The sequence below is a fragment of the Symphalangus syndactylus genome, chromosome 9 (assembly GCF_028878055.3).
Source record: "Symphalangus syndactylus isolate Jambi chromosome 9, NHGRI_mSymSyn1-v2.1_pri, whole genome shotgun sequence".
Classification (NCBI taxonomy): domain Eukaryota; kingdom Metazoa; phylum Chordata; class Mammalia; order Primates; family Hylobatidae; genus Symphalangus; species Symphalangus syndactylus.
The window spans coordinates 97304141-97330820 of record NC_072431.2 but is presented as its reverse complement, the minus strand read 5'-3'; the positions used below and the strand labels follow the sequence as shown (position 1 = coordinate 97330820).

Genomic DNA, 26680 nt, shown 5'->3' with positions numbered 1-26680 from the left:
AATGAGAGAGTTCATTTCACCGTTTCCCTGTCAGGTTGAAGAGTGTTATTTTAAAAACTCACGGCCAAGTTGGAAAACAAAAAGACATTAAAATTTGGTAAAATTCCTAGAAAACAGAGTATTTGATAAATGCTGTTCTTCAGGTTAACCCAAAGTTTACAACCTATTTAAATATTTCTTGAATAATGAATAGACCATATTTGGCAAGAAATATTTCAGGAGTCTCTGATTCCCTTTGCTACCAAAATCATACATGAAAATAGCCATTTATATAATATGGGAAAAAAACAAAACCTCAAAAATATAGTAAGAAAAAGCAGGTCTCCTCACTGTCAATGTCCAAAAAGAATTTTAAAAACCCAGTTATCTCACAGGTAATATAAAGAGGATCTTAAAATAATGATGACATGCTTTTGTGAATTTGTTTACAAATATCACACTTACTATGACATGTTGGGCATCTTTTCCCTTTGTGTGAAAATCTACTGAGTGTCATATCAAAGTCCGTTATTATCTGTAAGAAAAGAGTGAAATGCATTATTGTAAACATAGCCCACATGGTGAGAATCTCTCTGTGCTACCCAAACACATACTTCATGCTTTCCAAGATGCACAGGACTGTGCTCAGTCTCTGGTCCACACTGTTAAGTTATTCTCTTTGCATTGAATTTTCTCATGCGGTTTCTTTATAAAGTCCCGGGAATAATCTTAACTACAAGGTGCTACCTTGAGTGCCCTAGCATTGTCACGAAATAAATCTGATTCGTAATTCAGCCATAAAAAACAAAGAGATGCTGTCATCTGCAGCAACATGGGTAGGCCTGGAGGTCATTATCTTAAGAAAAAATAAGACAGGCACAGAAAGACAAATATTATATGTTCTTATTCATATGTGAAAACTTAAAAAGTTCATCTCATGGAAACAGAAAGTAGAAAGATGGTTACCAGAGGCTGGGAAGGGTGGGAGGGTTGGGGAGATAAAGAACAGCTGGTTAATGGTTATGAAAATACTGTTAGAAGGAATAAGTTCTAGTGTTTACACAGTGGAATGACTATAGTAAACAGTATTTTATTGTATATTTCAACACAGCTAGAAGATTTAGAATGTTCCCAAAACAAAGGATAAATATTAGAAGTGGCAGATATCCTAATTACCCTGATTTGATTATTGCACATTTTATATACATTTGAAAATATCACATATACCCCATATATATGTACAGTTATTATGTATCAACTTTAAAAATTGAAAAAATCCAGCCAGGCACGGTGGCTCATGCCTGTAATCCCAGCACTTTGGGAGGCCGAGGTGGGGAGATCACTCGAGGTCAGGAGTTCAAGACCAGCCTGGCCAACATGGTAAAACCTTGTCTCTACTAAAAATACAAAAATAGCCAGGTGTGCTGGCGTGTGCCTATAATCCCAGCTACTCAGGAAGCTGAAGGAGGAGAATCACTTGAACCTGGGAGGCACAGGTTGCAGTGAGCTAAGATCATGCCACTGCACTCCAACCTGGGCGACAGAATAAGCCTCCGTCTCGAAAAAATAAAATAAAATAAATAAATAAAAATCAATATTTGAAAAAATCTGATTAATTGGTATGGGAATTTGCAACTGCAGGTGATATGGTTACTCTTCTCACTAGAGATTTTCGACCAACTTGGTCAATGCACAAAAATACAGTGGAAGCAATTCAACTATATGAAGTTCTTAGTTACTGATACCATTACATGCTGGATTTAACTTGCTTATTTAAACTATACCAATGAATGAATGCACATTGAAATAGCTGGCCAGCTCTTGAAACTTAGGAGACTGGGTTAAATATTATTTTTCATAAATGTTTTATAAAAGGAGTAATTTTTTTTTTTTTACAGAATATCCAGATTGTTGATTTAATTTGCATGTAACACATTCCTTTAAAACAGAGACTGTTTAAAAACTCAATTATCCCCTTAATAAGGTTATATCTTAATTTGAACTACTATGATTAAAACATGAAAGAGCAGCATAAAACTATACACTTTTAAATATTATCCTTAAAATGGTTTAATGCTTGTACACAGCATGAGTTAGCTTAGTACTTAAGACTAATAAAAACTTAAGAGTATTTCAGGGTTATTAACTTTTGTTTTTCCAATAGGGTATTCTGCCTATTTTAGAACAACTCAAGATATATATTTTCTGGATTTTATATTCCTAAAGGATAGGCAAAAACTGTCTACCTAAACTTGCTGTACTCAGATTTTATCAAACAGGAGATGAATGAGTCGGTTTTAACATTAAAAATAAAATAAGGCTGGGCCATGATGGCTCACGCCTATAATCCCAGCATTTTGGGAAGCCGAGGCGGATGAATCACTTGAGCCCAGGCGTTTGAGACCAGCCTGGCCAACATGGCGAAACCCTGTCTCTACTAAAAATATAAAAATTAGCTGGGTGTGGTGGCGGGCACCTGTAATCCCAGCTGCTCTGGAAGCTGAGGCGGGAAAACTGCTTGAACCGGGAGGCAGAAGTTGCAGTGAGCTGAGATCGTGCCACTGCACTCCAGCCTGAGCAACAGAGCAATACTCAGTCTCAAAAAACAAAAAAATTAGCTGGTTGTGGTGGCTGGCACCTGTAATCCCAGCTACTCGGGGAAGCGGAGGTACGAGCACCGCCTGAACCCAGGAGTAGCAGGTTGCAGTGAGCCAGGATCGTGCCACTGCACTCCAGCCTGTGCAATGGAGCGAGACTCCATTTCAAAAGAAAAGAAAAAAAGAAGCCTTTATTATTAAGCTTTTATTTTATTTTTGGAGTGCAGCGGCATGATCTCAGCTCACTGCAACCTCCGCCTCCCGGGGTTAAGTGATTCGCCTGCCTCAGCCTCCCAAGTAGCTGGGATTACAGGCATGCGCCACCAGGCCCAGCTAATTTTTGTATTTTTAGTAGAGACAGAGTTTCACCATGTTGGCCAGGCTGGTCTCGAACTCCTGACCTCAGCCTCGTCCACCCGCCTAGGCCTCCCAAAGTACTAGGATTACAGGCATGAGCCACTGTGCCCGGCCATTTTTTTTTTTTTTTTAAATAGAGATGGGGGTCTCACTATGTTGCCCAGGCTGGTCTCGAACTCCTAGGCTCAAGTGATCCTCCTGCTTCAGTCTCCCAAAGTGCTGGGATTACAGGCATGAGCCACCACACACAGCCAAGGCTTCTTGATAATTATTCACCTGAAGTTTGGCAGCTCCTCCTTTGATAAGACCACAGATAATTTCTTCTACTCTTGTAGGGTTCTTGATTCGAACTGAACTTTTCTGGAATTCTGGCATCTAAAAGTAAAAGAAAATTAATTAATTAGTTTTCATTCTTCTTTCCCCAGGTTCCTTTGATACCAAGCAGAAACCTGTCTTATTTAAAGACATAAAAATGTTAAGGCATTATTTTTAAAAAGCAAGCCACCACATTAAATTACCATTTACTTATTTTATTATTACTTTTTTAGAGATGCGGTCTTGTTTTGTCACCCAGGCTGGAGTGCAGTGGCACAATCCTAGCTCACCGTAGCCTCAAACTCCTGGGCTCAAATGATCCTCCCATCTCAGCCTCCTGAGTAGGCAGAAGGCATGCGTCATCATACCCAGCTAATTTTCAAAATTTTCTGTAGAGGTGAGTGAGGTCTTGCTATGTTGCTCAGGCTGATCTTGAACTCCTGGCCTCAAGCAATCCTCCCATCTTGGCCTTCCAAAGTCCTGGGATTAAAAGTGTGGGACACCAAGCCCAGCTCCCACATTACCATTTATACACACAAAAATACTTAAAACTTATCAGTATTTTCCAGCTACAGAGTAAGGTAAAACTACATTTGTGATTCAATTACTTTATTAGAAAGTATATATCTTTTTTTAAGTATAAAAGCAATGTACACTTACCACAGAAATAACAGTAAAAATATAAAAAAGACAATAAAAACTGCCTGGAGTTCAAATACATGAAGATAAACAAGTAACATTTAAATTTATTTTCTATTAGTTTCATTTCTGTGATTTTCTATTAGTTTCATTTCTGGGTTGTGATGCAATCCAGAGAGAGCTCAGAAATCGTATTTTAACCATGAATACCCCAGCAGCTACCCCTCGATTGATGTAATTTTTCTAAAAATCTTAAGATGACTCCCATTAAGCCTCCATTTTATATAATACAGTAACTAAACTTCCACCCTAATACTAATATAATACCTTGAGCATATCCCTCTGAAACATGCATATATATGCACATAGTTTTAGTTCATCCTCATTATATACTTTTGTATCTGGCTTTTATGACTTAATACATACATTTAGCTTGCCTACATATTTATATTTTTAAATGTTCCTGAGCAGAAAGGAAGCAATTATCACAATTATTCCCCCAAAACTTTGTCTTTGTATAATTAAAATACATTTAAAATATTTTAAATTTGAAAAGCTGCTTCAAGATCTTTGCTCTTTTTATTGTACTAGTTCCCAAATAATATACTGTTCTTGGCACACATTTTACAATAGATTTATTTCAAATTGAGATAACTGCCAAAAAGTATTGTGCCAGGCACAGTGGCACATGCCTGTAATCCCAGCTACTTGGAAGGTGAGGACCACTGGAGCCCAGGAGTTTGAGACCAGCTGGGCAACATAGCAAGATCCATCTAAAAAAATGGGTGTAGGCTGCTACTACAGAGTTATGAAGACTTTAGGGTTGCTCAACAATTTAATCTTAAGTATTATTTCTTGTTACTAGCTACTTTATCACAAATAGAATGAAACTGATTAGAGGAAAAATCAGTACAAGCTCTCATAGCACATGTACAATACAACTAGGAGGAGAAAATTATGCCTCATTTTATAGTCAGTTATACAGTATAGGCAATAATAGTACCTCAAATCCAAGTTCTATACTGGTTTGTATTGGATAATCTTTATTTATATGTTTTTATACTGGGTATGTTATTAGTAGTATTAACATAGTTCATATGTGTCATGGACATGGTTACAAAAATTCCCTGGACCTTGTATCTTTACTACGAGAGAATCTCACCATGTAAGTCTATCAGATGCCGTGTTGTTCCTACATAATGGGCAAGAGTAGAAAAATCAGAAAAAGGATAGACTGTCTTCCAAAGACTGGAAGATGATAACGAAAGTGTAGAGGAAAGAGGCCGGGCACGGTGGCTCACGCCTGTAATCCCAGCACTTTGGGAGGTCAAGGAGGGCGGACCATGAGGTCAGGAGATTGAGACCATCCTGGCTAACATGGTGAAACTCTGTCTCTACTAAAAACACAAAAAATTAGCTGGGCGTGGTGGCGGGTGCCTGTAGTCCCAGCCTCTTGGGAGGTTGAGGCAGGAGAATGGCATAAACCCGGGAGGTGGAGCTTGAAAAAAAAAAGAAAGTGTAGAGAAAAGAAAAGTGCTAACATTAAAATTTTCTGCATGGATGAAAGATCTACCACCTACAATACACTTAATTTTAAAAAGCCATATTTAAGTAGGATGACCTGCAATGCAACTAACCTTGATGTAGTAACCCTTTTAACTCAACTGGATGAGTTTCAATGGATTAAAGGTTATCTATGTATTTTATGGTGATTTTTCAATAGATGGAAAGGCAGATAGGCACTGGTTCCTACTTTTTTTTCATACATTAACCCATTCACTCGCCTAACCAATATTTACCATGTGTCTACTTTGTGCCACACACTCTTGCTAAATGCTAGGGATATGATGATGAGTAGTATTTACTCTGCTTTTCTGCTGAGTTTTAGGGACCACTGCTGTTTTGGAATATCACTTCTGTTAACTCCCTTACAAATACCTCAGCTAGTAAGTTTATCTCTTGACAACTAATTTCTGTTCTTACCTCAGCCTTAACTGGCAGATGCACAGCAATCAGCATATGTTTGATTCAATAACCAATCCATTACGGTGAAAGCAACACAGGATATATATCATAGACTATTTTTTCACCAAAAAAATTAAATATTCGATTTCAGTGTACCCATACTAAGACGTCTTGCCTCAGACAAATCAGTTTCAAGTTTTTGATAACAGATAGGAGAATCACACCAAGACCACTTCGAAGAAGGCTGGTTTCTGCTACACTAACAAATGTAAGATTGGTTTATTTTATTTTTATAGAGATAAGGTCTTGCTGTGTTGCCCAGGCTGGTCTCAAACTCCTGGGCTCAAACAATCTCCCCGCTTCAGCCTCCCAAAGTGCTGGGATTACAGGTGTGAGCCACCATGCCCAGCCAATACTGGTTTACCTTAAATCACAATGGATGAAAGAGAACCGGTAGCTAAAGGCATTGGTGGCTCCTGTACAACACACAACCATTCATTTTCAGATAAATAAGTAGTGAATATACAAATGGCACGGGAGTAAAATAATGATGAAATAGGTATAAGAAATATAAAAATGACCATTCTATCTGTCTTGGGTTATACAGTATACTATACTCCTCTCCTGCAATACACAATCAATGTCACTGATCTATATGAGAAATACTTCACAAGAACTTGAGATATTAGGTATTTTACTCAAATACTTTATAATATAGCCTAAGAAAGAGAATCAAAGACTCCTGTATGGAATATGTCAAAGAGTATCATAATATAAGCTCACTGTAGAAGTATGATGAAATACATCACATACTTTTTGTTGTGGTTGTTGTTGAACATGCCCCAACTGTTGCATGAGATCACATACTTTTGTTACCTCCACAAAGTCCTTCTGTCTATATCCCTCTTAGAAAAACACAGACACGGTTTGGTGGCACACAAATAATGATACTTCAAATTTGAAGGGCAAGGTATTTTGAATTGTCTGAAAAATTTTCAATTTGATTATGATACAATTTTATGAAAAATAAATAAGAAGCTAAAAATTTCCATCATTTGTGATAAAAAGAGAACAAACTCATTTTATGGTAAAGCCACAGTGTAAAATGTTGGGGAGGGAGCAATGCCTTCCTGAAAAGAATCAGGGTATGTTGGTTGATTGATGCCAAATCTGAATCAACACCAAAAATGATTAAGAAAGATCTAAAATTCATTTATTTTGACCAATACTTAATATACTTATAGAGATGAAATGGATTTCAAAGTTATGCCATTTTATCCACAACTCAATTGTAATATTAGATTATTTGATATGATCTTGTGGATACACTGGGATAAGATAAAAATAAGAAGCTCCATAGTACAGTTACCAAATTTCTGGGTGTGGCTTGGTATCATCAATCCAATGATAATATTCCAGACTAGGGATAATCCTAATTTCCAGGATGAGATTATGACAACTTCAAAGTTTAATTCTGTTTGAACTAGATTTCAAATTATATTAAATTTTGATTAAAAAAGAAAACATGGTCAGGCATGGTGGCTCATGCCTGTAATCCCAGCACTTTAGGAGGCCGAGGCGGGAGGATCACTTGGGCTCAGCAGTTCGAGACCAGGCTGGGCAACATGGCGAAACCCCATCTCTACAAACAATACAAAAATTAGCCGGGCATGGTGGTGCACATCTGTAGTCCCAGATACTCGGAGGCGAAGGTGGGAGGATTGCCTGAGCCCGGGAGGCAGAGGTTGCAGTGAGCCGACATCATGCCACTGCACTCCAGCCTGGGTGACACAGTGAGACCCTGTCTCAAAAAAATAAATAAATAAAAAGATTTTGTATTAAAAAACACACACAAATACATTCTATTTATAACAATGATTATTCTTAAACTAAAAATAAAAAACGAAATAAACTAAGGGTTAGTACAATCCACAATGTACAGAGAAAACAATTCATATTTTAACCAAGACTAAAAAAATGACTTGTACTTTTAATTTATAAATATGTATGTTCATCTATATGAGTTTCATTTATTTATTATTTTTAAAATTTATTTTTGGCCAGGCACGGTGGCTGATGCCTGCAATCCCAGCACCTTGGGAGGCCAAGGCCAGCGGATCACCTAAGGTCAGGAGTTTGAGACCAGCCTGGCCAACACAGTGAAACTCTGTCTCTATTAAAAATACAAAAAATAGCCAGGCGTGGTAGCACACACCTGTAATCCCAGCTACTCTGGAGGGTGAGACAGGATAATCACTTGAACCCAGGAGGCGGAGGTTGCAGTGAGCCAAGATGGCACCACTGCACTCTAGCCCAGGTGACAGAGCGAGACTCTGTCTCAAAAACAAACAAAAAAAGGCCAGGCACGGTGGCTCATGCCTGTAATACCAGCACTTTGGGAGGCCAAGGCAGGCGGATCACCAGAGGTCAGGAGTTGGAGATCAGCCTGGGTAACATGGTGAAAACCCGTCTCTACTAAATATACAAAATTAGCTGGGCATGGTGGCACACACCTGCAATCCCTGTTACTTGGGAGGCTGAGGCAAGAGAATTGCTTGAACCCGGGAGGTGGAGGTTGCAGTGAGCCAGGATTTCACCACTGCACTCCAAGCCTGGGTGACAGAGTGAGACTCGGTCTCCAAAAAAAAAAAAAAAAATTTACTTTTATGTTTTTTTATTTTTATTTTTTGAGGCAGGGTCTTGCTCTGTCACCCAGTCTGGAGGGCAGTGGCATGATCTTGGCTCACTGCAACTTTCACCTCCTGGGCTCAGGTGATCCCCTCACCTCAGCCTCTCAAGTGACTGGGACTACAGGGGCTCACCACCACCCTTGGCTAATTTTTGCATTTTTTTATAGAAACAAGGTTTTGTAGTGTTGCCCAGGCTGGTCTTGAACTCCTGGGCTCAAGCAATCTGCCTGCCTCAGCATCCCAAAGTGTTGGGATTACAGGCATCAGCCACTGCACCCGACCTATTTTAAAATTTTTGAGACAAGGTCTCACTCTGTCACCCAGGCTGGAGTGCAGTGGCGTGATCACAGCTCACTGCAGACTTGACCTCCTGGGCTCAACAGATCCTCCCACCTTAGCCTCCAGAGTAGCTGGGACTACAGGCATCTGCCACTATGCCCAGCTAATTTTTTAATTTTTGTAGAGACGGATCTCACTATGTTGTCCAGGCTGTTCTCAAACTCCTGAGCTCAAGTGATCCTCTTGCCTCAGCCTCCCAAAATGCTGGGATTACAGGCACGAGCCACAGCACCCAGCCTCAGTGTATTTTAAATCACCTTAGTATTATCCTACATTTTTCTGGAAACAGCCCACATAAAAATTAGTTTGAATCACTTAAGAAATTTCAGTCAGATGTTCTCAGAGAAATATTCTTTCTTGGTTTTCCATTGTTTATATTTGGTAGCAACAAAAGACTTAATTACTGCAGTGGTACAAAGAAGTAGGCACTAGAGTTTTTACCCAACTACACAGAAAGTATAGATTTAAAGCCACCTGTTCAAACTGGTACATTTACCCCCACACATAGATGATTCTCAGATTTATTTGGAAGATTATGCACTACTAAATTTTAGTAATAGCGATTTCCCTTGCCTATTACATACATATTTGGTCTGTTTCCACATTAAGATAGTGTAGGCCAAATTCTTTCATTCCTTCACCACATATTAAGTATAAGACAGTGTGCGAAGCCACTCTGTAAGAGATACATAAAATATAAATCTTACACTCAAGGTGCATATTCTCTAATGTGGATTAAAAAATAGAAACCCAAATAATTAATACATTGCCAAGATGTCCAGATAAAATGTAAGAGGAGGAAAAGAGACAAAGATTTTTTCTTCCGGGGTCAAAGGATGAAGAGCCAACAGAGGTAGGCTCTGGAAGAGAAACAGGATTTAGATATGCTGAGATTAGGGAAGAATCAAAGTGCAGGGTCTAATATGGGAAAAAGAGAAATAGCTCTGTTCGTATAGAACTTAAGTGTACACAGAGAAGTGTGCATGTAAAAAGTCTGGACAGAGAGATCTCAATCCTGCTGAGAAGTGAAGAATAGCATGCTATAAAGTTGTCAATATAAAAGACCTATCTATCTATCTATCTATCTATCTATCTATCTATCTATCTATCTATCTATCTATATTTTTTTTGAGAGGGAGTCTCACACTGTCGCCCAGACTGGAGTGCAGTGGCGCGATCTCGGCTCACTGCAAGCTTCGCCTCCCGGGTTCATGCCATTCTCCTGCCTCAGCCTCCCGAGTAGCTGGGACTACAGGTGCCCGCCACCATGCCTGGCTAATTTTTTTGTATTTTTAGTAGAGACAGAGTTTCACCGTGTTAGCCAGGATGGTCTCAATCTCCTGACCTCGTGATCTGCCCACCTCGGCCTCCCAAAGTGCTGGGATTACAGGCGTAAGCCACCACGCCCAGCCAGACCTATCAATATTTTTAGGAAAGCAAACCCAAGGTAAAAATTGTGTAAATTAATGCAATAATAGTTAAAAAAAATCTTTTGGCTTGTTTTTCTTCAACAGTCTGAACAACTGTGGGGTGAATACACTGCTACTTGCCTCCACAGACACCTTCTAGAGGGCTCTAGGACCCAAGTAACAACATTATACAAACAGAATTAACATTGTTTATATGTCAGGGAATTCCTATACTGCTTGTGTTCACCTAAGTTAAAAAAAAGTCAACCCAAACAAGAAAATAAGTTTTAGACTGGTTTAATTCTGTGTATCAAAGAGATATGCTCAATTCCAATGAATCAAGTGCCAATCATTCAATGGATGCAAAGAGCTGTTATTAGGTTGAACCATATAAAACTGGCAATATTGGACTATATTTGACATATAAAAACAATTTCATACGCATCAACCTAAGAGCAATAACTAAACTGACAATGACTTAATCACCATTTTGAGTCAACTTTCACCTCTGATCCTACACTGGTTGAGGGAAAGATGAACAAGAGATTTATTAAGTGTGACAAAATGCTGCTTGCTTGGTGTGTCACGCTCTAGTTTATAGGCCAGAAAAAAGCTAGAGAGAAAGAGAAAGCTGAAAAAATAAACGGAACAGAAGAGGAGGCACAACAATAAAAAGAACACAAAGAGAAAACAAGAGATCATGGGGCAGTTGTTCCCTTTAAAAGAAAGGATTTTTTTAAATTGTTGTTTTTAAGATTTTATCACTGTGAATATGGAGAACACAGATGTAATTTCTTTCCACATATGCAAATAAATGTCAGTTACACAGTTAAAACACTCACTAACATAATAGAGTAGATTAATATTTAATGAATGCTTAATCTGTGGTTATTAGGAACTTCACATTTTCTTTTTTTTTTTTTTTTTTTGAGACGGAGTCTCGCTCTGTCGCCCAGGCTGGAGTGCAGTGGCGCAATCTCGGCTCACTGCAAGCTCCGCCTCCTGGGTTCACACCATTCTCCTGCCTCAGCCTCTCCGAGTAGCTGGGACTACAGGCGCCCCCCACCACGCCCGGCTAATTTTTTGTATTTTTAGTAGAGATGGGGTTTCACCGTGGTCTCGATCTCCTGACCTCGTGATCCGCCCGCCTCGGCCTCCCAAAGTGCTGGGATTACAAGCGTGAGCCACCGCTCCCGGCCTACATTTTCATTTAGTATGAATAATAATAGATAATTGGTGGTTTCACACCCATTTCTTAAAGGTAAGATTACTGCTCTCATTCAGGGCTATAGAAGCTAATAAGGAACGAGTTAAGTTTTTTTTTTTTTTTTTTTTTTTTTGAGACGGAATCTTGCTCTGCCACCCGGGCTGGAGTGCAGTGGCGCAATCTTGGCTCACTGCAACCTTCGCCTCCCGGGTTCAAGCCATTCTCCTGCCTCAGCCTCCAGAGTAGCTGGGACTACAGGAGCATGTTACCATGCCCGGCTAATTTTTTGTATTTTTAATAGAGATGGGGTTTCACTGTATTAGCCAGGATGGTCTCGATCTCCTGACCTGGTGATACGCCCGCCTCGGCCTCCCAAAGTGCTGGGATTACAGGCACCCGGCCAGAATGAGTTAAGATATGAAGCCAGCTCTGACTCCAAAGCCTGTACCTTTCCTGTCTCATCCTAGTATATATAATGCAACTCTATTGTCATGCAAGTAAGTATTTTAAAAATTTCTGAATGCTTGTCATTTAAATTTGAAAACCTATAATAATGCATTTCACACTGTATGATTTAAGTGTATTATTGCTGAGCAAAGAAAATTTAGCGTAAAAAGGAATGGGGAAACATTTTATATTCTGAGAAGCACAATAATGTGCATTAGATTTCAAGCAAAAACATTTTAAAGATAATTTGAAATTCAATTCAATAAGTATTTGAGGTTTATTTTGTGATGCACTCTGAAGAAAGAGTTATATAAAATTTCAGTCCCATAATTATCTGGTTAGAGACAGAGGTAAAAGTGGTGAAGATTTACCATTAATAAATGGAACTGGAAATAGGCAAATACCCACCATTTTCACATGTACGGCAGACTCTTGATTAGTCATTTCTTGGTTATCCAATCTTCTGGATTTTCCCAGGTGATGTCACAGCAAAAGAGAAAAAAAAAAGTACACGTGACACACATAAATTTCAGGTTCTTCCTGTTATGCCAATAATATATTAAGGTGGTATTTTTGGCATGACTTATTTTGTTTTTTAAAAATGTTTATTTTATGTACAAAGAACTAACATGGTTTCTTTTATTGGGTGGATGCCTTGGATAATCCATTCAAGGAAGATCACTTAGTCCAACTCAATGAAACCTGTGTCCTTCACGTATTGACGGAAACACTGGCGGCACATATTGAGGCCGTGTTTCCAGATCAGACTATGCTGGTTTGGACAGATGTGACAAGAGCGAGAACCCTGGCCCAACTTCCGTGGGTGGCTCCAGTAGGGCTGCTGGTGACCCACCTTGCTTTCGGGAGAGCAATGAGGCAAAAAGGCTTTGTTATGATTTAACATAGCCTATATTTGACACATAAAGCATCTTTTTTTTTTTCTAAGAAGCTCAGCAAGGGTTTTACTCTATCCAGCATAGTTTTGAATTAAACATTTTGTATGGAGAATCTGAGGCTTTCCTATAAGAACTTATATGATATTAAGAAAACTGAATAAACAGTGAAAATGAAGTACATATTTGCAAAGAGCACTTTATTGCCAGAATATTTTATCAACACTTTCTCTACATGTAAGGATGAAGTTTGTGGGAAAATTATGCATTGCTACTACCGAATCAATACAGGAATATACAGACAGAACAAAGTAAGGGAAGACATAACACAAAAGTCCAATTTTTCCTTCAGTTTTCTTATATTAAAATCTTTAATTTTTTTTTTTTTTTTTTTTTGAGATGGAGTCTTGCTCTCTGTTGCCAGGCTGGAGTGCAGTGGCGTGATCTCGGCTTACTGCAACCTCTGACTCCCGGGTTCAAGTGATTCTCCTGCCTCAGCCTCCCAAGTAGCTGGGATTACAGGCGCATGCTGCCACGCCTGGCTAATTTTTGTATTTTTAGTAGAGATGGGGTTTCACCATGTTGGCCAGGATGGCCTCGATCTCCTGACCTCGTGATCCGCCCACCTCTGCCTCCCAAAGTGCTGGGGTTACAGGCATGAGCCACTGCACCTGGCCTAAAATCTTTAATTTTTTAATATGATATGACTAAGACATGAGCTGTATTTGAATCGAGCATTGTGTCTAGCACAAAACAGGTATGTGACAGTGTTTATCAACTGAATGAACCTTTTAGGGTCTGGGTGAAGTTTAAACATATCTGTTCATCAAACAAAAGGAAGCAGTTTTTAAAATATCTCTCATCATTATGCTAAGGTTTTTTGTTGTTGCTGTGTTGGTAGTATAAATCTTAGGGAAAATTACTAATCTATGTTTGTTCCATAATGGCTTTACTTTTATTTCAGATAAGTAAAATTTTATAATTAAAGCACTATTTAAAAATGGCAACTTAGTTGAAAGGGAGAAAATATCTGACTTTTTCTTAAATTCTAGTAATATAAGTTGGACATTAGATCTGTGTTCTTTATAATTAAAAGGTGTTATAGCAGATACATCAAATTTTCTCAAATTCTAAAATTCAGTCCCTACCCCCTTCCATTTTAAGTCCATGAAATTACAAAATGTCTTTTTCTCCCTCTCTCAGAAAGCCTGCTAGTAAGTTGATAGTCTCATAATTGATGGCATCTTAGAATTGAGTAAATACGATTTCCAAATAGTAAGATGATAACTTGCAATTTTTCACATCTGAAAAATAATGTATCTGCAGTATGAGTGTGTGTATATATATCGATATAAAGATGTGTATGTGTATATGTCTTTGTACAGATATATATATATATATATACACACATACACTATATAACTCATAAAACATTTGATCACCACCCTCAAAATATAATGGTAGTTTGGGGATTAGTAGTCTTTAGCTTAGATGATTATAGTCAAGTTTAAGTAGAATTTCCTTGGTCTAACTTTTTTTGTCATAGTCATCCAGATTTTTAACAAACAAGATATTATAGAAGCTGCATGCAAGTCTATTTCTTCATAGCAATCAAAGCCTAATTATTAAATGCTTACAGCTTTTCTTTGATGTTTAACATGTGAAAAGTGGTCTAGATTTCTCAAAGAGCACTATTTAAATAAAACCATCTCATTAGCTTGAAAAAAAGGAAGAGTGTGGAGACTGTGGAAAAGTACTGTAGAGTTTATAAAAATACCGCATAATCTGTGAAACATTTGAAAAGCCCAAGGGCAAACAATTCACGCAGTGAAGAATTAAACACATTTTAATATCTAGGAATTTAAGATCTTTTTGTTACACATTCAGGTAGTAGAAATCCTCTTTAGTCTCTACCTCTGAAGTATGGCTCTTTTTGGAACATACATTTTGAGTTTAAAGGGGAAAAAAGTCAATATAAGTTGGTAAAAGAATGATCATCTTTCTCATGGTCTCATCAAACAAAAACAAAGAGTGATAAGAAATTTGATGGCCAACTTTAGGATCTTTTTTTTTTTTTTTTGGTAAGTATACCAACAATTCATGAATACTATGCAAATTTCAACTGAAGATCTTTCATTCTTGCCAGTCCTCACTAGCAATCTGACCAGAATTTATCTTTGTTCAAAGATAATCTCACATAAAGTGATACTGCAGTCCTTATACAAAAATTACTCTAAGGTCTTATCATTTAAAAAGTGTAAAGACTCAGGTGTAAAATGTCAGCATTCTGGCACTATTCTAAGGAAGACACTGAAAATTAGGGCAGAGTATTTTTAAACCAATAGGCTTGTAAACCTATACCTGGTATATAAAGTTCTGGCTTACTTTGCCAATGGTCATCTGTTGCAGATGCTTCAAGAGAAGAGTTGCTGGAAAAAACACATCAAGTGTAGAAGACGTGTTCAAAAATAGAAAATACTGCCCTTGAACTATGAACTGTCTTCAAAGGAAGTTTTAACATTTTAAGTCTTCAGAGTCTTTAAATGTGAACTGGAAAATGTGGAAACTGGAAAATAATTACTTTGTGTGCTTTTTGTATGAGATTAAGGTCTCTACTATAGCAGAGTTCTTTACAAGGAATATGTAGGACAAGGCTAAAGACTGAAGCAAGAGGTAAGAACTTAACACAAACTTGATAACTGAAAACTTTAGTTATCACGGTATTTCATTCTGATGATAGTTTACAAGTCAATTAATGAAAATTGATTGGTATGTCTACATGAAAAAAAATTACCTGATTTAAAGCAAGTCTTAAAGTACCTGAATGCAAACTGATTACTTTTAAAGGTCTACTTGACTCTGTCTTACAGGAAAATGAAAAAGAAATATAGCTTTAAAAATTGTGACTGCTTTAATTGTGATACTCGCAGAAACATGTAAACTACATTGATAAGGTAATAAAATTGTGAATGCTAAACTGTGTATTACTCACATAAGAAAAGGCATATATTACTATAATATGGACACAGTATCAGCAACAGTACCAAACATCCATGATGAATCAATTTTTCCTACACTTTTTCAGTAACCTGTACTATTTGACTTTCTTAAGCTTGGGTTTTTTGTTTTGTTTTGTTTTGTTTTAATGTTACTTTCTTAGGGTGATTAGCACATGCAAAATCAAACTGTAAGTTCATCTTTTCTGTATGGTTGTAATAATTTGGGGGGGGCATTTAAATAATTCTCCCTAATTAGATTTCCAACTCAGCGGTGGGGAAAAAGAAACACACGCTGCAAAGCGAAACTTTCTCGATACAGGCATAAAACAAAAATGAAACTAAATAGCAAAGAGTGGGAGGGGTAGAAGAGGATATAGGAGGAAAGAGGAAAAAACAGATTTCAAAAGCTAGTTATTTAAAAATGGGCAATTTTAACCAATTTTTCCAAATGGTAAAGCAGCTACTGAGTCAGAATTTTGTGGATATTTATGCATATAAACAATTTCAATGTTTAGAATTTATTCCTCTATCCTTCCCACGCTCACTGCCTCTAATATCTAATAGCATTTTTTCAAGATAAGTAAACCACACACACAGCACATGGAAACTAAGTAATTTATACTGACAACTCTTAAGACACTCTGAGTTCTTCTGTCCTTGAATTTGTCCTAGAACAACAGCATAGGTGACAAGCAATACCCAGAGATGCCGGGCTTGGATGCAGGCTGCCAATAAAAACTAAGCAAACTGCTTTAAGAAATGGTCTGCAGCATTATCTAACTTCTCTGATTAAAAGGAAAAAAAAACTGTAAAGTGTAGAGAATTCAATTATTTAAATATAACTTAGCCATAATATTCTAGGCTTTTACTGTAATATAAATTTTTGAATCTTAATTTTCAATATATAATTTGTTATAAATCAGTAATCTAGCTTTTATCAATTCATAAAACATACCAGTGATAATCCCATTCTATAAAATCCTGGGTAAAGCTCACATGCACAAAATAAAAATTGATAATCTTCATTACTACCCATAATAAACTGTTCCTAATCCTAGTAACACAAAGCTTGTGACTGTCAGTAAAACTGAGTCACATATCAACTGAATGAACAACAAAATTGAATCTGAGTGTTTCCCCTGAACCTGGAAAGAGACTTCTGAAGGTACTTTGTTTTTTCTCAACATCTACATGTAAAACAAGAAGCTCTTAAAATTAGAACATATAAAATGTAATTTCTGAGACCTAAGACTGTTCAAAGTTTTGCACATTCATTTCTTCACAAATTATAAAGAAGTTTTGCATTATACTGGAACATTCTTTTATTTCTTAAGTTTGTATTTCAAAATGCCCAAAATTTCAGTAAGTTATAGAATCAAATAAGAATCACATAAAGTTAGACAAGAGAAACTCATTTACATGAACTGTACACACTTACCCTGAAGGTAACCACACGAGCTATACCAGCAAAAGAAAATTCTTCCTGTCTGAGAAGTACTAATATAGCACAAGGTGCAACTGAGGGCGGTTCCCAAAGCCTTGACTAAGCCCTATGCAAAAACCTTGTGACGCACTGCTGCACAGTACTTTATATATGCTCTTGGTTACAGCCTCGCTAGCTCTGAGCTAGTCACCAGTCAATCTACATAATATTATCAATTGAAGTTATGTGAGGATTAAAGAGAAGGTAAATCTGTACTATTAGAACTGGCAACTGGCTCTGGAAAGAAAAGAGGAACCTCTACACTAACACTTAAAAACATTCCCTTCCTCGTGGTTTGTCAGTGGTTTGTCAGTGTACTTCTGATATGTGAACTTTTCTGTATATTCTATTTTAATACAAGTTAAAAAGATTAGGTTGCTGTTGCCAGGGCTGGAGGAGGAGGATGGGGAATTATTGCTCAACGGATAGAGTTTCAGTTTTAGAAGATGAAAAGAGTTCTGGAGTGGACAGTGGTTATGGTTGCAAGGCAGTGTAGATGTACTTAATGCCACCAAATGAAATGCTTAAAAGTGGTTTAAATGGTACGATTTATATTATGTATATTTTACCACAATTAAAAAAAAGATTAGCTCACTTAAAGTCCATAAACAAAAAGACATGATATATGCAAATGTAGTCAAAAGACTGTTAATAGTCTTTATCAAAGGGCTGTGGGATTTAAAGTAATTTTTATATTTTCCTATACTTTTAATAAGACCAGCCATAAAATCTGAAAATAAAAATTAATTTCTATTTTTAAAAACTTGGGGAAAAATTTCCTTCCTGTTAAAAATAAGAGCAGTCCAACTGTCATGCAGAAAATATTTTTATTTTTATTTTTGAAAGAGAACTAGTCTTGCTTTTAACCTGAGTAGTAGGGTGGCAATATGCTGATACCATGTGTCAGGACCTGATAGCTAAGTTATGCCATGGGCTCTGGGAAACTTTATCATTAGGAACATGGCTACACTGCACTTACGTAAATACATTTTTATTATCGGCTTTCTCTCTACTGTCCTCAGAGAAATCCAGTGTAGGTAATATTTCAGTAATCAAATTTTGTGAAGTGTTGTTGTCTATTAACAACATGAAAAAAATTTTAAATTGCTGTTAAAATTGGTGTTAAAAAACTATCAAGGCTGGGTGCGGTGGCTCATGCCTGTAATCCCTGCACTTTGGGAGGCCTAGGCGGGTGGATCACCTGAGGTCAGGAGTTCAAGACCAACCTGGCCAACATGATGAAACCCCATCTCTACTAAAAATACAAAAAATTAGCTGGGCCTGGTGGCAGGCACCTGTAATCCCAGCTACTCAGGGCAGGAAAATAACTTGAACCTGGGAGGCGGAGGTTGCAGTGATCTGAGATCACGCCACTGCACTCCAGCCCAGGCAACAAGAGCAAAACTCTGTCTCAAAAACAAAACAAAACAAAAAAACAAAAACCAAAATACAAAACTATCCAAATTTGTATCTAACAAACGTGAAACCTTTGACACTGCTATCTTACTTTAATAAAATAATAAAATTCATAATGAAACACTTCTCTAAGAGGACAGCCTATTATCTCTAATCAGTAATGAAGACTCAAGGGCCACAAAGGGCTCCATTTCTAAAATATTTCTGTATTATGTATGAAAATGATGACTTAAATGTCCTTTAATATTACTATAGTTGACAATGGTAAGAATTTAAAATACATCACTTTGAAAGATGATTCACAGATCACTTTCAACAATCAAGAATATTGAAATGATAGTTCTACAATCTTTTTGGAGTGCACTTTAGAAATACTATTAAAAGCATTAGAAATATACATTCCCTTTGACATATCAATTTTGTGTCTAGAAATTTTTCCTAAAGAAATTAGGCAGTACACAAAACTTTAGCTGCCAGGATGTATACTGAAAATTTGTTTTATAATTCTGGGAAACTGGAAACAACCTAAATGGCCAATATTTAAATGTTCACTAATACAGAAGAGATGAATAAGCTGTGATACATACATAAAATATAAAATTATACTGCTCTTAAAAATGATTATTATGAATAGCTAAAATGTATTGTGTTTACTATGTGCCAGATGCCTCTAAGCACTTGACATTCCTTGTCTCATATAATACTTATAAACAACCCTAGAAGGTATGTGCTAGTATTATTCTCATTTTACTGGTGAGCAAATTAAGCCTTATACTTGATAAGTCGCAGAAATGGATTCAAACTCAGTTCTAACTTCAGAATCCATGTTTCAGATCACTGCACAGTACTGCTCCATGAGCTGAGTATTTACAGACATATGGTCTACTGTTGATTGAAAAAAGTTATAATATCTACAGCAAGAGTCCAATTTGAGGAGGAAAAATCTTTATACAAGTATAGGAAAGTTTAAAATAGAATACATAAGACAATATTTGTAATGACATTAAGGGGCCATTTTTACAACCTGAGTTTTAGAAAATAAATGTGCTCCTTGAGAAATTTAAATAGCGTGTTAAAAACGTCATAGGAGTAGCACCCATCATGTCCATAATCAGAAAGGAAAGTTAAAAACCCAGTCAACATCATATAGTTGGATTGTTTGAAACAATGTTTCTAATGGAGACACAGAAGCAAGGAATCCAGCCAGCTTTGTCGGCTCCAAAACAAAACACTTTATGGCATGAAAAGAAAGCTGGCTGGTATCCTATCAAGAGCAGTGTTGGTCTCTAAGGGTAGGTGGTTTGGGCTCTGCTGGTGTGTGCGCCTGTCCTGCTAGTCTGATTCTAAGGAGAACAGAGAAGAGAGGGAATATGGATGTCGCTTCCTGTCCATAAGGAAATTCATCTTTTTAATTCCATCCAGTGTGTATGTGGTAGGAGTGGGGTGGGAGTGAGATAGTGGGACTGGTGGGATGTCCCTGGAAGAGGGACCAACATGTATCAAGCACTTTCTTGCTTTTTCAAAGTCCCAGAAGCATGCGATGGCCCTTTATGTACATTGTAATTTAATTGGTAAAATTTTAAGAGAAAAATAATACTTCCTCCCTTTTTATAGATAAAGAATCTGAAGTCAGGAGAAGTTAAGTCACTTACTACTTATGTGACTTAATGTACAAGAGTTGGGACACTTTTTTTTTTTTTTTTTTTTGAGACAGAGGTTCACTCCCGTTGCCCAGTCTGGAGTACAATGGCGCTATCTGGGCTCACCGCAACCTCTGCTTTCCCAGGTTCAAGTGATTCTCCTGCCTCAGCCTTCCTGAGTAGCTGGGATTACAGGCATGCACCACCATGCCCGGCTAATTTTGTATGGGACACATTTTGAACCAAACTATATCAGGCTGTCTCTGGGCAACACATAACACGAGAGGGCTTGAGAAGTCTATGAATGAGTAAGAATGTTTAAAAAATATGCCACAAGAAAGGAATAAGGACACAAGCAAAGCACTGAATCAAAGACACTGAATTTTGTTTCTAATAGCTCTAGGGCACTTAAAAAAATTTTTTTTGAGAAGGGATAGAAAGGATATGGAAGTACGAAGTTGAAAAGACAGTTTCTTTAACTGCACAATGGACTTTCACCTCTGTACACAATAACTAGGCCCTGTTGCCTTGGAGTTTTATTTACTCATTGACATAGAAACAGAAATCACTCCTATCACTCCTAGCAGCAAACTCTGCATCTGAAATTCATATGCCAAAGAGCACAGCACTTGTACAGAATTCACATCTTTGGAAGATTTTTTTTCCTCCCCTTTTAACGCTGAAACTGGATGTCTTTATCAGTGGAAAAAGGGATATCCATTTGTATTTCTGAGTAACTAGTTAAGAGCTTTTTAGATAGTCAATTATTCAATCAACTTGAAAAACTAAAAATTATCACTTCGTATTTTGCCATCAAAAGATTTCTCAGAAATTCCAAATAATGAAAAAACAAAAAGCCCACAGAAAACCAAATATATGAATTTAAGCTTTAATAACTTATTATTTGTCTTTAACATTGAGACAGGGAAGTAAACAAAGGCATTGCATTAATTAAAAGTTGCATGTAAAAGAAATCACATCATAATCCCGCATAAAACTTGTAGCAAGTATTGTTATTTCCCAACAATACAATCTAGACTTACCTACTAACTTATAGTTGGGCTACTATAATCCAATTACCTTTCCAAAAAGGAATGTATTTTTAAACTTAAATCGGATGACACCCTAGGAAGTTATTCCAAACAAAACAATGAAGCCACCATATAAGGAAGACAATTTAGTAGAAGATGAGATGCAATAGTATCTATACTGACTCTTGTGAAACTTGTTCCTGCTAATTGCTGCATGATGTAAATAGAAAGATGATTTTTTTAAACATGCAAAACATCAGTCTAGGTATGTGACTTCTCTTCAAACTTCCCTGAAGACAATAGTGAACTGACTTCAATATTGTGACTGTTCAATATAGAACTGAAACAAGGTACTATAAATGTTTATATGAATATGGTTTAAAATGTATAAGGAGCAGAAAACAGGGATGAAACAATCACTTATTATATTTTTTGAAAATGAATGGCAAATGAAAATTTTCCTTTTTTTTTTTTTTTTTGAGACGGAGTCTCACTCTGTCACCCAGGCTGGAGTGCAGTGGCACAATCTCGGCTCACTGCAACCTCCGCCTCCCGAGTTCAAGCGATTCTTCTGCCTCAGCCTCCCGAGTAGCTGGGACTACAGGCGTGCACCTGGCTAATTTTTGTATTTTTAGTAGAGATGGGGTTTCGCCATGTTTTCAGGCTGGTCTCGATCTCCTGACCTCATGATCTGCCCGCCTTGGCTTCCCAAAGTGATGGGATTACAGGCGTGAGCCACCGCACCCGGCCCTCATTTTTTTTTTAATTAAAATTTTTTTTAAAAAAACATAGGGACAGGGTCTCATTATGTTGCCCAGGCTGTAGTACAGTGGCTATTCACAGGTGTGACCCCACCACTGATCAGCTTAGGAGTTTGGACCTGCTCTGTTTCCAACCAGGGCTAGTTCACCCCTCCTCAGGCAACCTGGTGGTCCCCTGCTCCCAGGAGGTTCCTATATTGATGCCGAACTTAGTGCAGACACTTGATTGACACAGCACACTAAAGCTTGGAACTCCTGGGCTCAAGTGATCCTTTCACCTCAATCTCCCAAGGACCATAGGTGCTAGGCCAGTACACCCAGCCTCATGCTTTTAATCATTTAAGATCACTGCAAAAACTTATCCTAGTAGATGACTGTGAGTGAGACTGATTGCAGCCTTATGAATTTACAGACATATGTATATGCAAACTGAGGAGAACCTATGGTTCCCATCTTGATGTATTTCTTAAACTTTGCAAAAATCTAGGCCTGGGGCTGAGGCTCACATCTGTAATCCCAGCACCTTGGGAAGTCGAGGCAGGAGGATTGCTTGAGCCCAGGAGTTTGAGACCAGCCTGGGCAACATAGAGAGACCCTGTATCCACAAAAAAAATGTTAAAAAATTAGCCAAGTGTGGTGGCATGTGCCTGTAGCCCCAACTTCACAGGAGGATGAGGTGGGAGGATCACTTCAGCCCAGGAGGTAGAGGCTGCAGTGCAATCATGCCACTGCACTCCAGCCTGTGTGACAGGGGGAGGCAGTCTCAAAAAAAAAATTGCAAAAATCTAGATCAAATAACGTAATTTTCAAAAACTTAAGTAAAATTGTTGAACATTAACTATGTCTTTTTTACTTTCTTAAAAAGCATTAAATTCTGTTTTAAACTTTTAGCAGAAATGACATTTATGTTACAATAGGTAGGTCGGGTTCAAGAAAATAGGATGTAAGACAATAACACAAATGAAGGGAGTCTTTCCTGGCTCTCCTTTCAAATGCCATATGTTTGAATATTTCAAGATGCTTAGCACTGACTTTTTTTTTTTGGAGATGGAGTCTCGTTCTGTCGCCCAGGCTGGAGTGCAGTGGTGCAATCTCGGCTCACTGCAACCTCCACTTCCCAGGTTCAAAGAATTCTACTGCCTCAGCCTCTGGAGTAGCTGGGACCACAGGTGCACCGTGCCACACCTGGCTTTTTTTTTTTTTTTTAAGACTTGGGGTCTTGCTATGGGGCATAGTAGGCTGGTCTTGAACTCCTGTGCTCAAGCAATCCTCTCACCTCAGCCTCCCGAATGTTTTTATTTCACTATAGCTGAATCTCTATGATTGAAATGAAACAAGATAAAAAGCTTTCTGTTTTAATTTTGGACTCCTTCTACATCTCACAATTGGTATTCCTGCCCTTAAAAAGAAACAAACAATATTGTTTAAGATCATTATTTTGTTATAAGTTATATTAAAAATGGCAAAAAGGTAATGCAATTTAAGCTTTTATTATTGGTGCACTATATCGAGTACATCTAAATGAGGAGTAAAAAGTAAGATTTAACTTAGTACCCTCCCTTCTTATTGTGCCACATAAACACATTAAGTAAATACTAAGGCAAGAGAACAATAAACAAAATTATTTTGAGATTTAAATTCATGAATTAATAGTAACTAGTAGCAAAATTATCTGAAATCATATGAAGGATTGGCGGGTGAAACTTGAGTTGAATACTATGCATCAATTCAATAAATTTTTAAATAGTTATGATATCCATGTGATATAACAGCATAAATACAATATAGTCATGAAAATATAAGTATAAATTTATAAACAAATTAAGTAAATAATCTTGATTTAAAACATTACAGAATGACTTCATTTGGGTAAAAAAACTATACTTAATTATATACATGGAAAAATAAAGGGAGTACACTTACTAAAATAGGGGTCTTTTTAGGTGGTGAAAATTATAGATTTCTTTTGCTCATCTAGATTCACTTTTATATCAATGTGTATTATATGATATAAAAAGAATCAATACAAAATAAAATAGATAAATTATTTATTTATTTGAGACAGGGTCTCACTCTATCACCCAGACTGGAGTGCAGTGGCATGATCTTAGCTTACCAGCCTCAACCTTCTGGGGTCAAGTGATCCTCCTGCCTCAGCCTCTCGAGTAGCTGGAAATACAGGCATGCGCCACCACACCTGGCTTTTATATGTGTATGTGTGTGTGTGTGTCTTTTACTTTCTTACTTAAATAGGATTAAATTCTGTATTTAAATAAACTTTTAGAGGAAATGACATTTATGATGCAATAGGTAGGTCAGGTTCAAGAAAACAGGATGTAAGACAATAACATAAATGGAGTCTTCATTTATGGTATTGATATATTTGTGTGTGTGTGTGTTTTCTTTCTTTCTTTTTTTTGATGTATTTGATTTTTAGTAGACATGAGGTCCCCTTATTTTGCCCAGGCTGTTCTCTAACTCTTAGGCTCAAGTGATCCTCCTGCCTCCACCTCCCAAAGTGCTGGGATTACAGGTATGAGCCACCTTGCCCGGCCTGGTAAATAGTTTAAAATGAACAAATTCCTTATAAAAAGCTGGGTCATAATTCAGGTACTCATGAGTCCAATTATTAAGACTTCTTTAAAGTTAGGTCACATGATTGGAAACCCATGAATGTGGACCTCATAAGTTAGTTTTCTGAAATCTATAGTGAATCACATGATCTATGCTTGCTATAAGTGTACTAGAAGGGATTCAAAAGTGAGTAAAATATATATTAAAGCTTTATTATCTATAATAACTTATGTTTCTCATATAGTTTTAGCCAAATTAAATTTCAGCAGCTCAAAATTAAATAATTATATATGCAACGCCTCCGAGACCCCCTGGGTCACTTTAATCATCTCCAACGATTATGGCAGGCATTCAGGGATCAGGCCCTGTTTTCTACAGTGCTAAGTGCTCAGGTTACAAATTGTTGCTCAAAATTTGGCATAATGCTGGATATGTCCCTATATCCTATCTTTTTAAACTTTAAGAAAGATGTAAGACATCACTAAACATTCTGCTATCTCCAAATCTGAGGGCTCAAATGGAATATTGTTTAGAGATAATTTTTTTAATGCATTACATAATTAAATCTACTTTAAGAGAGTATCATGTCTAAAGGTAAGTTGGACAAAATTAGCTTTATTAACAGAGGGGAGAAGAAAGGGCAATATTTATTGAATAACTACTATGTGGTAAGCACTGTTTACAACTTTATGTATATCATCTCTTTTTCAATTTTAATCCAGGAAGGCACTTAAAGTAGTATACTGTTAGAATTCTCCAAAATATAATTATTTTAAAACATCAAGTGAAATAAAATACAAACACTAAGAACATATTCTTTATTAATTATTATTATTAGGCCTTACAGCAACATTGCATGACAAAGACAAAATACATTCTTAATATAATACCCTGAAGTAAACAAGGCATAAGAGTATTTAGGTGAATCATCCCCATTCTAGATAACTGGAAATTGAAGCTTAGAAAAGTTTAGTATCTTGTCCAAGGATAAACCATTAAAATGTGGCAGCACTGAGATTTGAACCAAGGACTTACCAACTACTAAACTTTCAAAGACCACCCCATTCCCTTACAAGATTGTCTTCTGTTCAAGCCATAGAGTCTATAACTTGTTAAAGGAAAAATATACTGTATATCATTACTAAATAAGCCATACACAAATAATTACAGAACAAAAATTATGGAACGCTAGAGTTTCCTATCTTACCAAAATTAGGAACATGTGACAAAATCTCTTTTATGTACATATTATACACAAAATAGAATTTTTATTCTATTTATCTAGCTTAGAAAGACATCAAAATTTTCAAAATTGATGACAGGCCGGGCACAGTGGTTTACGGCTGTAATCCCCGCACTTTGGGAGGCCAAGACAGGTAGATCACAAGGTCAGGAGATCGAGACCATCCTGGCTAACATGGTGAAACCCCCGTCTCTACTAAAAATATAAAAAAATTAGCCAGGCATGGTGGTGGGAGCCTGTAGTCCCAGCTACTCAGGAGGCTGAGGCGGGAGAATGGTGTGAACCTAGGAGATGGAGCTTGCAGTGAGCCAAGATCACACCACTGCACTCCAGCCTGGGTGAAAGAGGGAGACTCTGTCTCAAAAAAAAAAAAAAAAAAAAAAAAAAAAAATTGGCAACAAATCTACACCTGCTTAAATTACCCAGACAGGGAAACTTTATCCAAAAGCTTCAGAGTACAAGAATCAAACTGAATGCTGACTGTGCTACTTAACTAACTAGTTCCTAAGTGAGTTAACAGAAAATTAGGAAAGTAACTACAACTAGACTGTGTTTTAAGGATTAAATAAATGCGTAGAGTATACTTGGTCAAGGTAGACACCTCTAAATTTTAGTTTTTCCCTAGTTACAGAACGATAGCACAGTGCCAAATTAACCCAAATGGGAGTCAGTTTCTAACTGCTTTCGAGTTCTAGT

At 37.1% G+C, this 26680-nt stretch overlaps 2 protein-coding genes across 6 annotated transcripts in view; both read right to left on the bottom strand.

Moving 5' to 3' along the window:
- The window catches only part of NT5C3A (5'-nucleotidase, cytosolic IIIA), a 49637-nt gene that overhangs the window by 9464 nt on the left and 13493 nt on the right, over window positions 1-26680 (bottom strand). For 2 of the 5 annotated variants that reach the window (XM_055293486.2, XM_055293485.1), the window contains exons 2-3: window positions 3210-3308; window positions 445-514 (exon numbers count right to left, since the gene is read on the bottom strand). In XM_055293486.2, coding sequence (XP_055149461.1) covers window positions 445-514; window positions 3210-3308 — 169 coding nt within the window. Of the gene's footprint in view, window positions 1-444; window positions 515-3209; window positions 3309-12352; window positions 12408-17274; window positions 17562-26680 lie in introns of those variants that run through there. The other 3 variants (XM_055293482.2, XM_055293483.2, XM_055293481.2) reach the window with 3 other exon arrangements.
- LOC129490063 (small ribosomal subunit protein uS14-like) lies at window positions 12428-17269 on the bottom strand. Its single transcript, XM_055293491.2, has one exon. It carries the CDS (start codon window positions 12846-12848, stop codon window positions 12627-12629), a length of 222 nt encoding a protein of 73 aa, XP_055149466.1. The 5' UTR covers window positions 12849-17269; the 3' UTR covers window positions 12428-12626.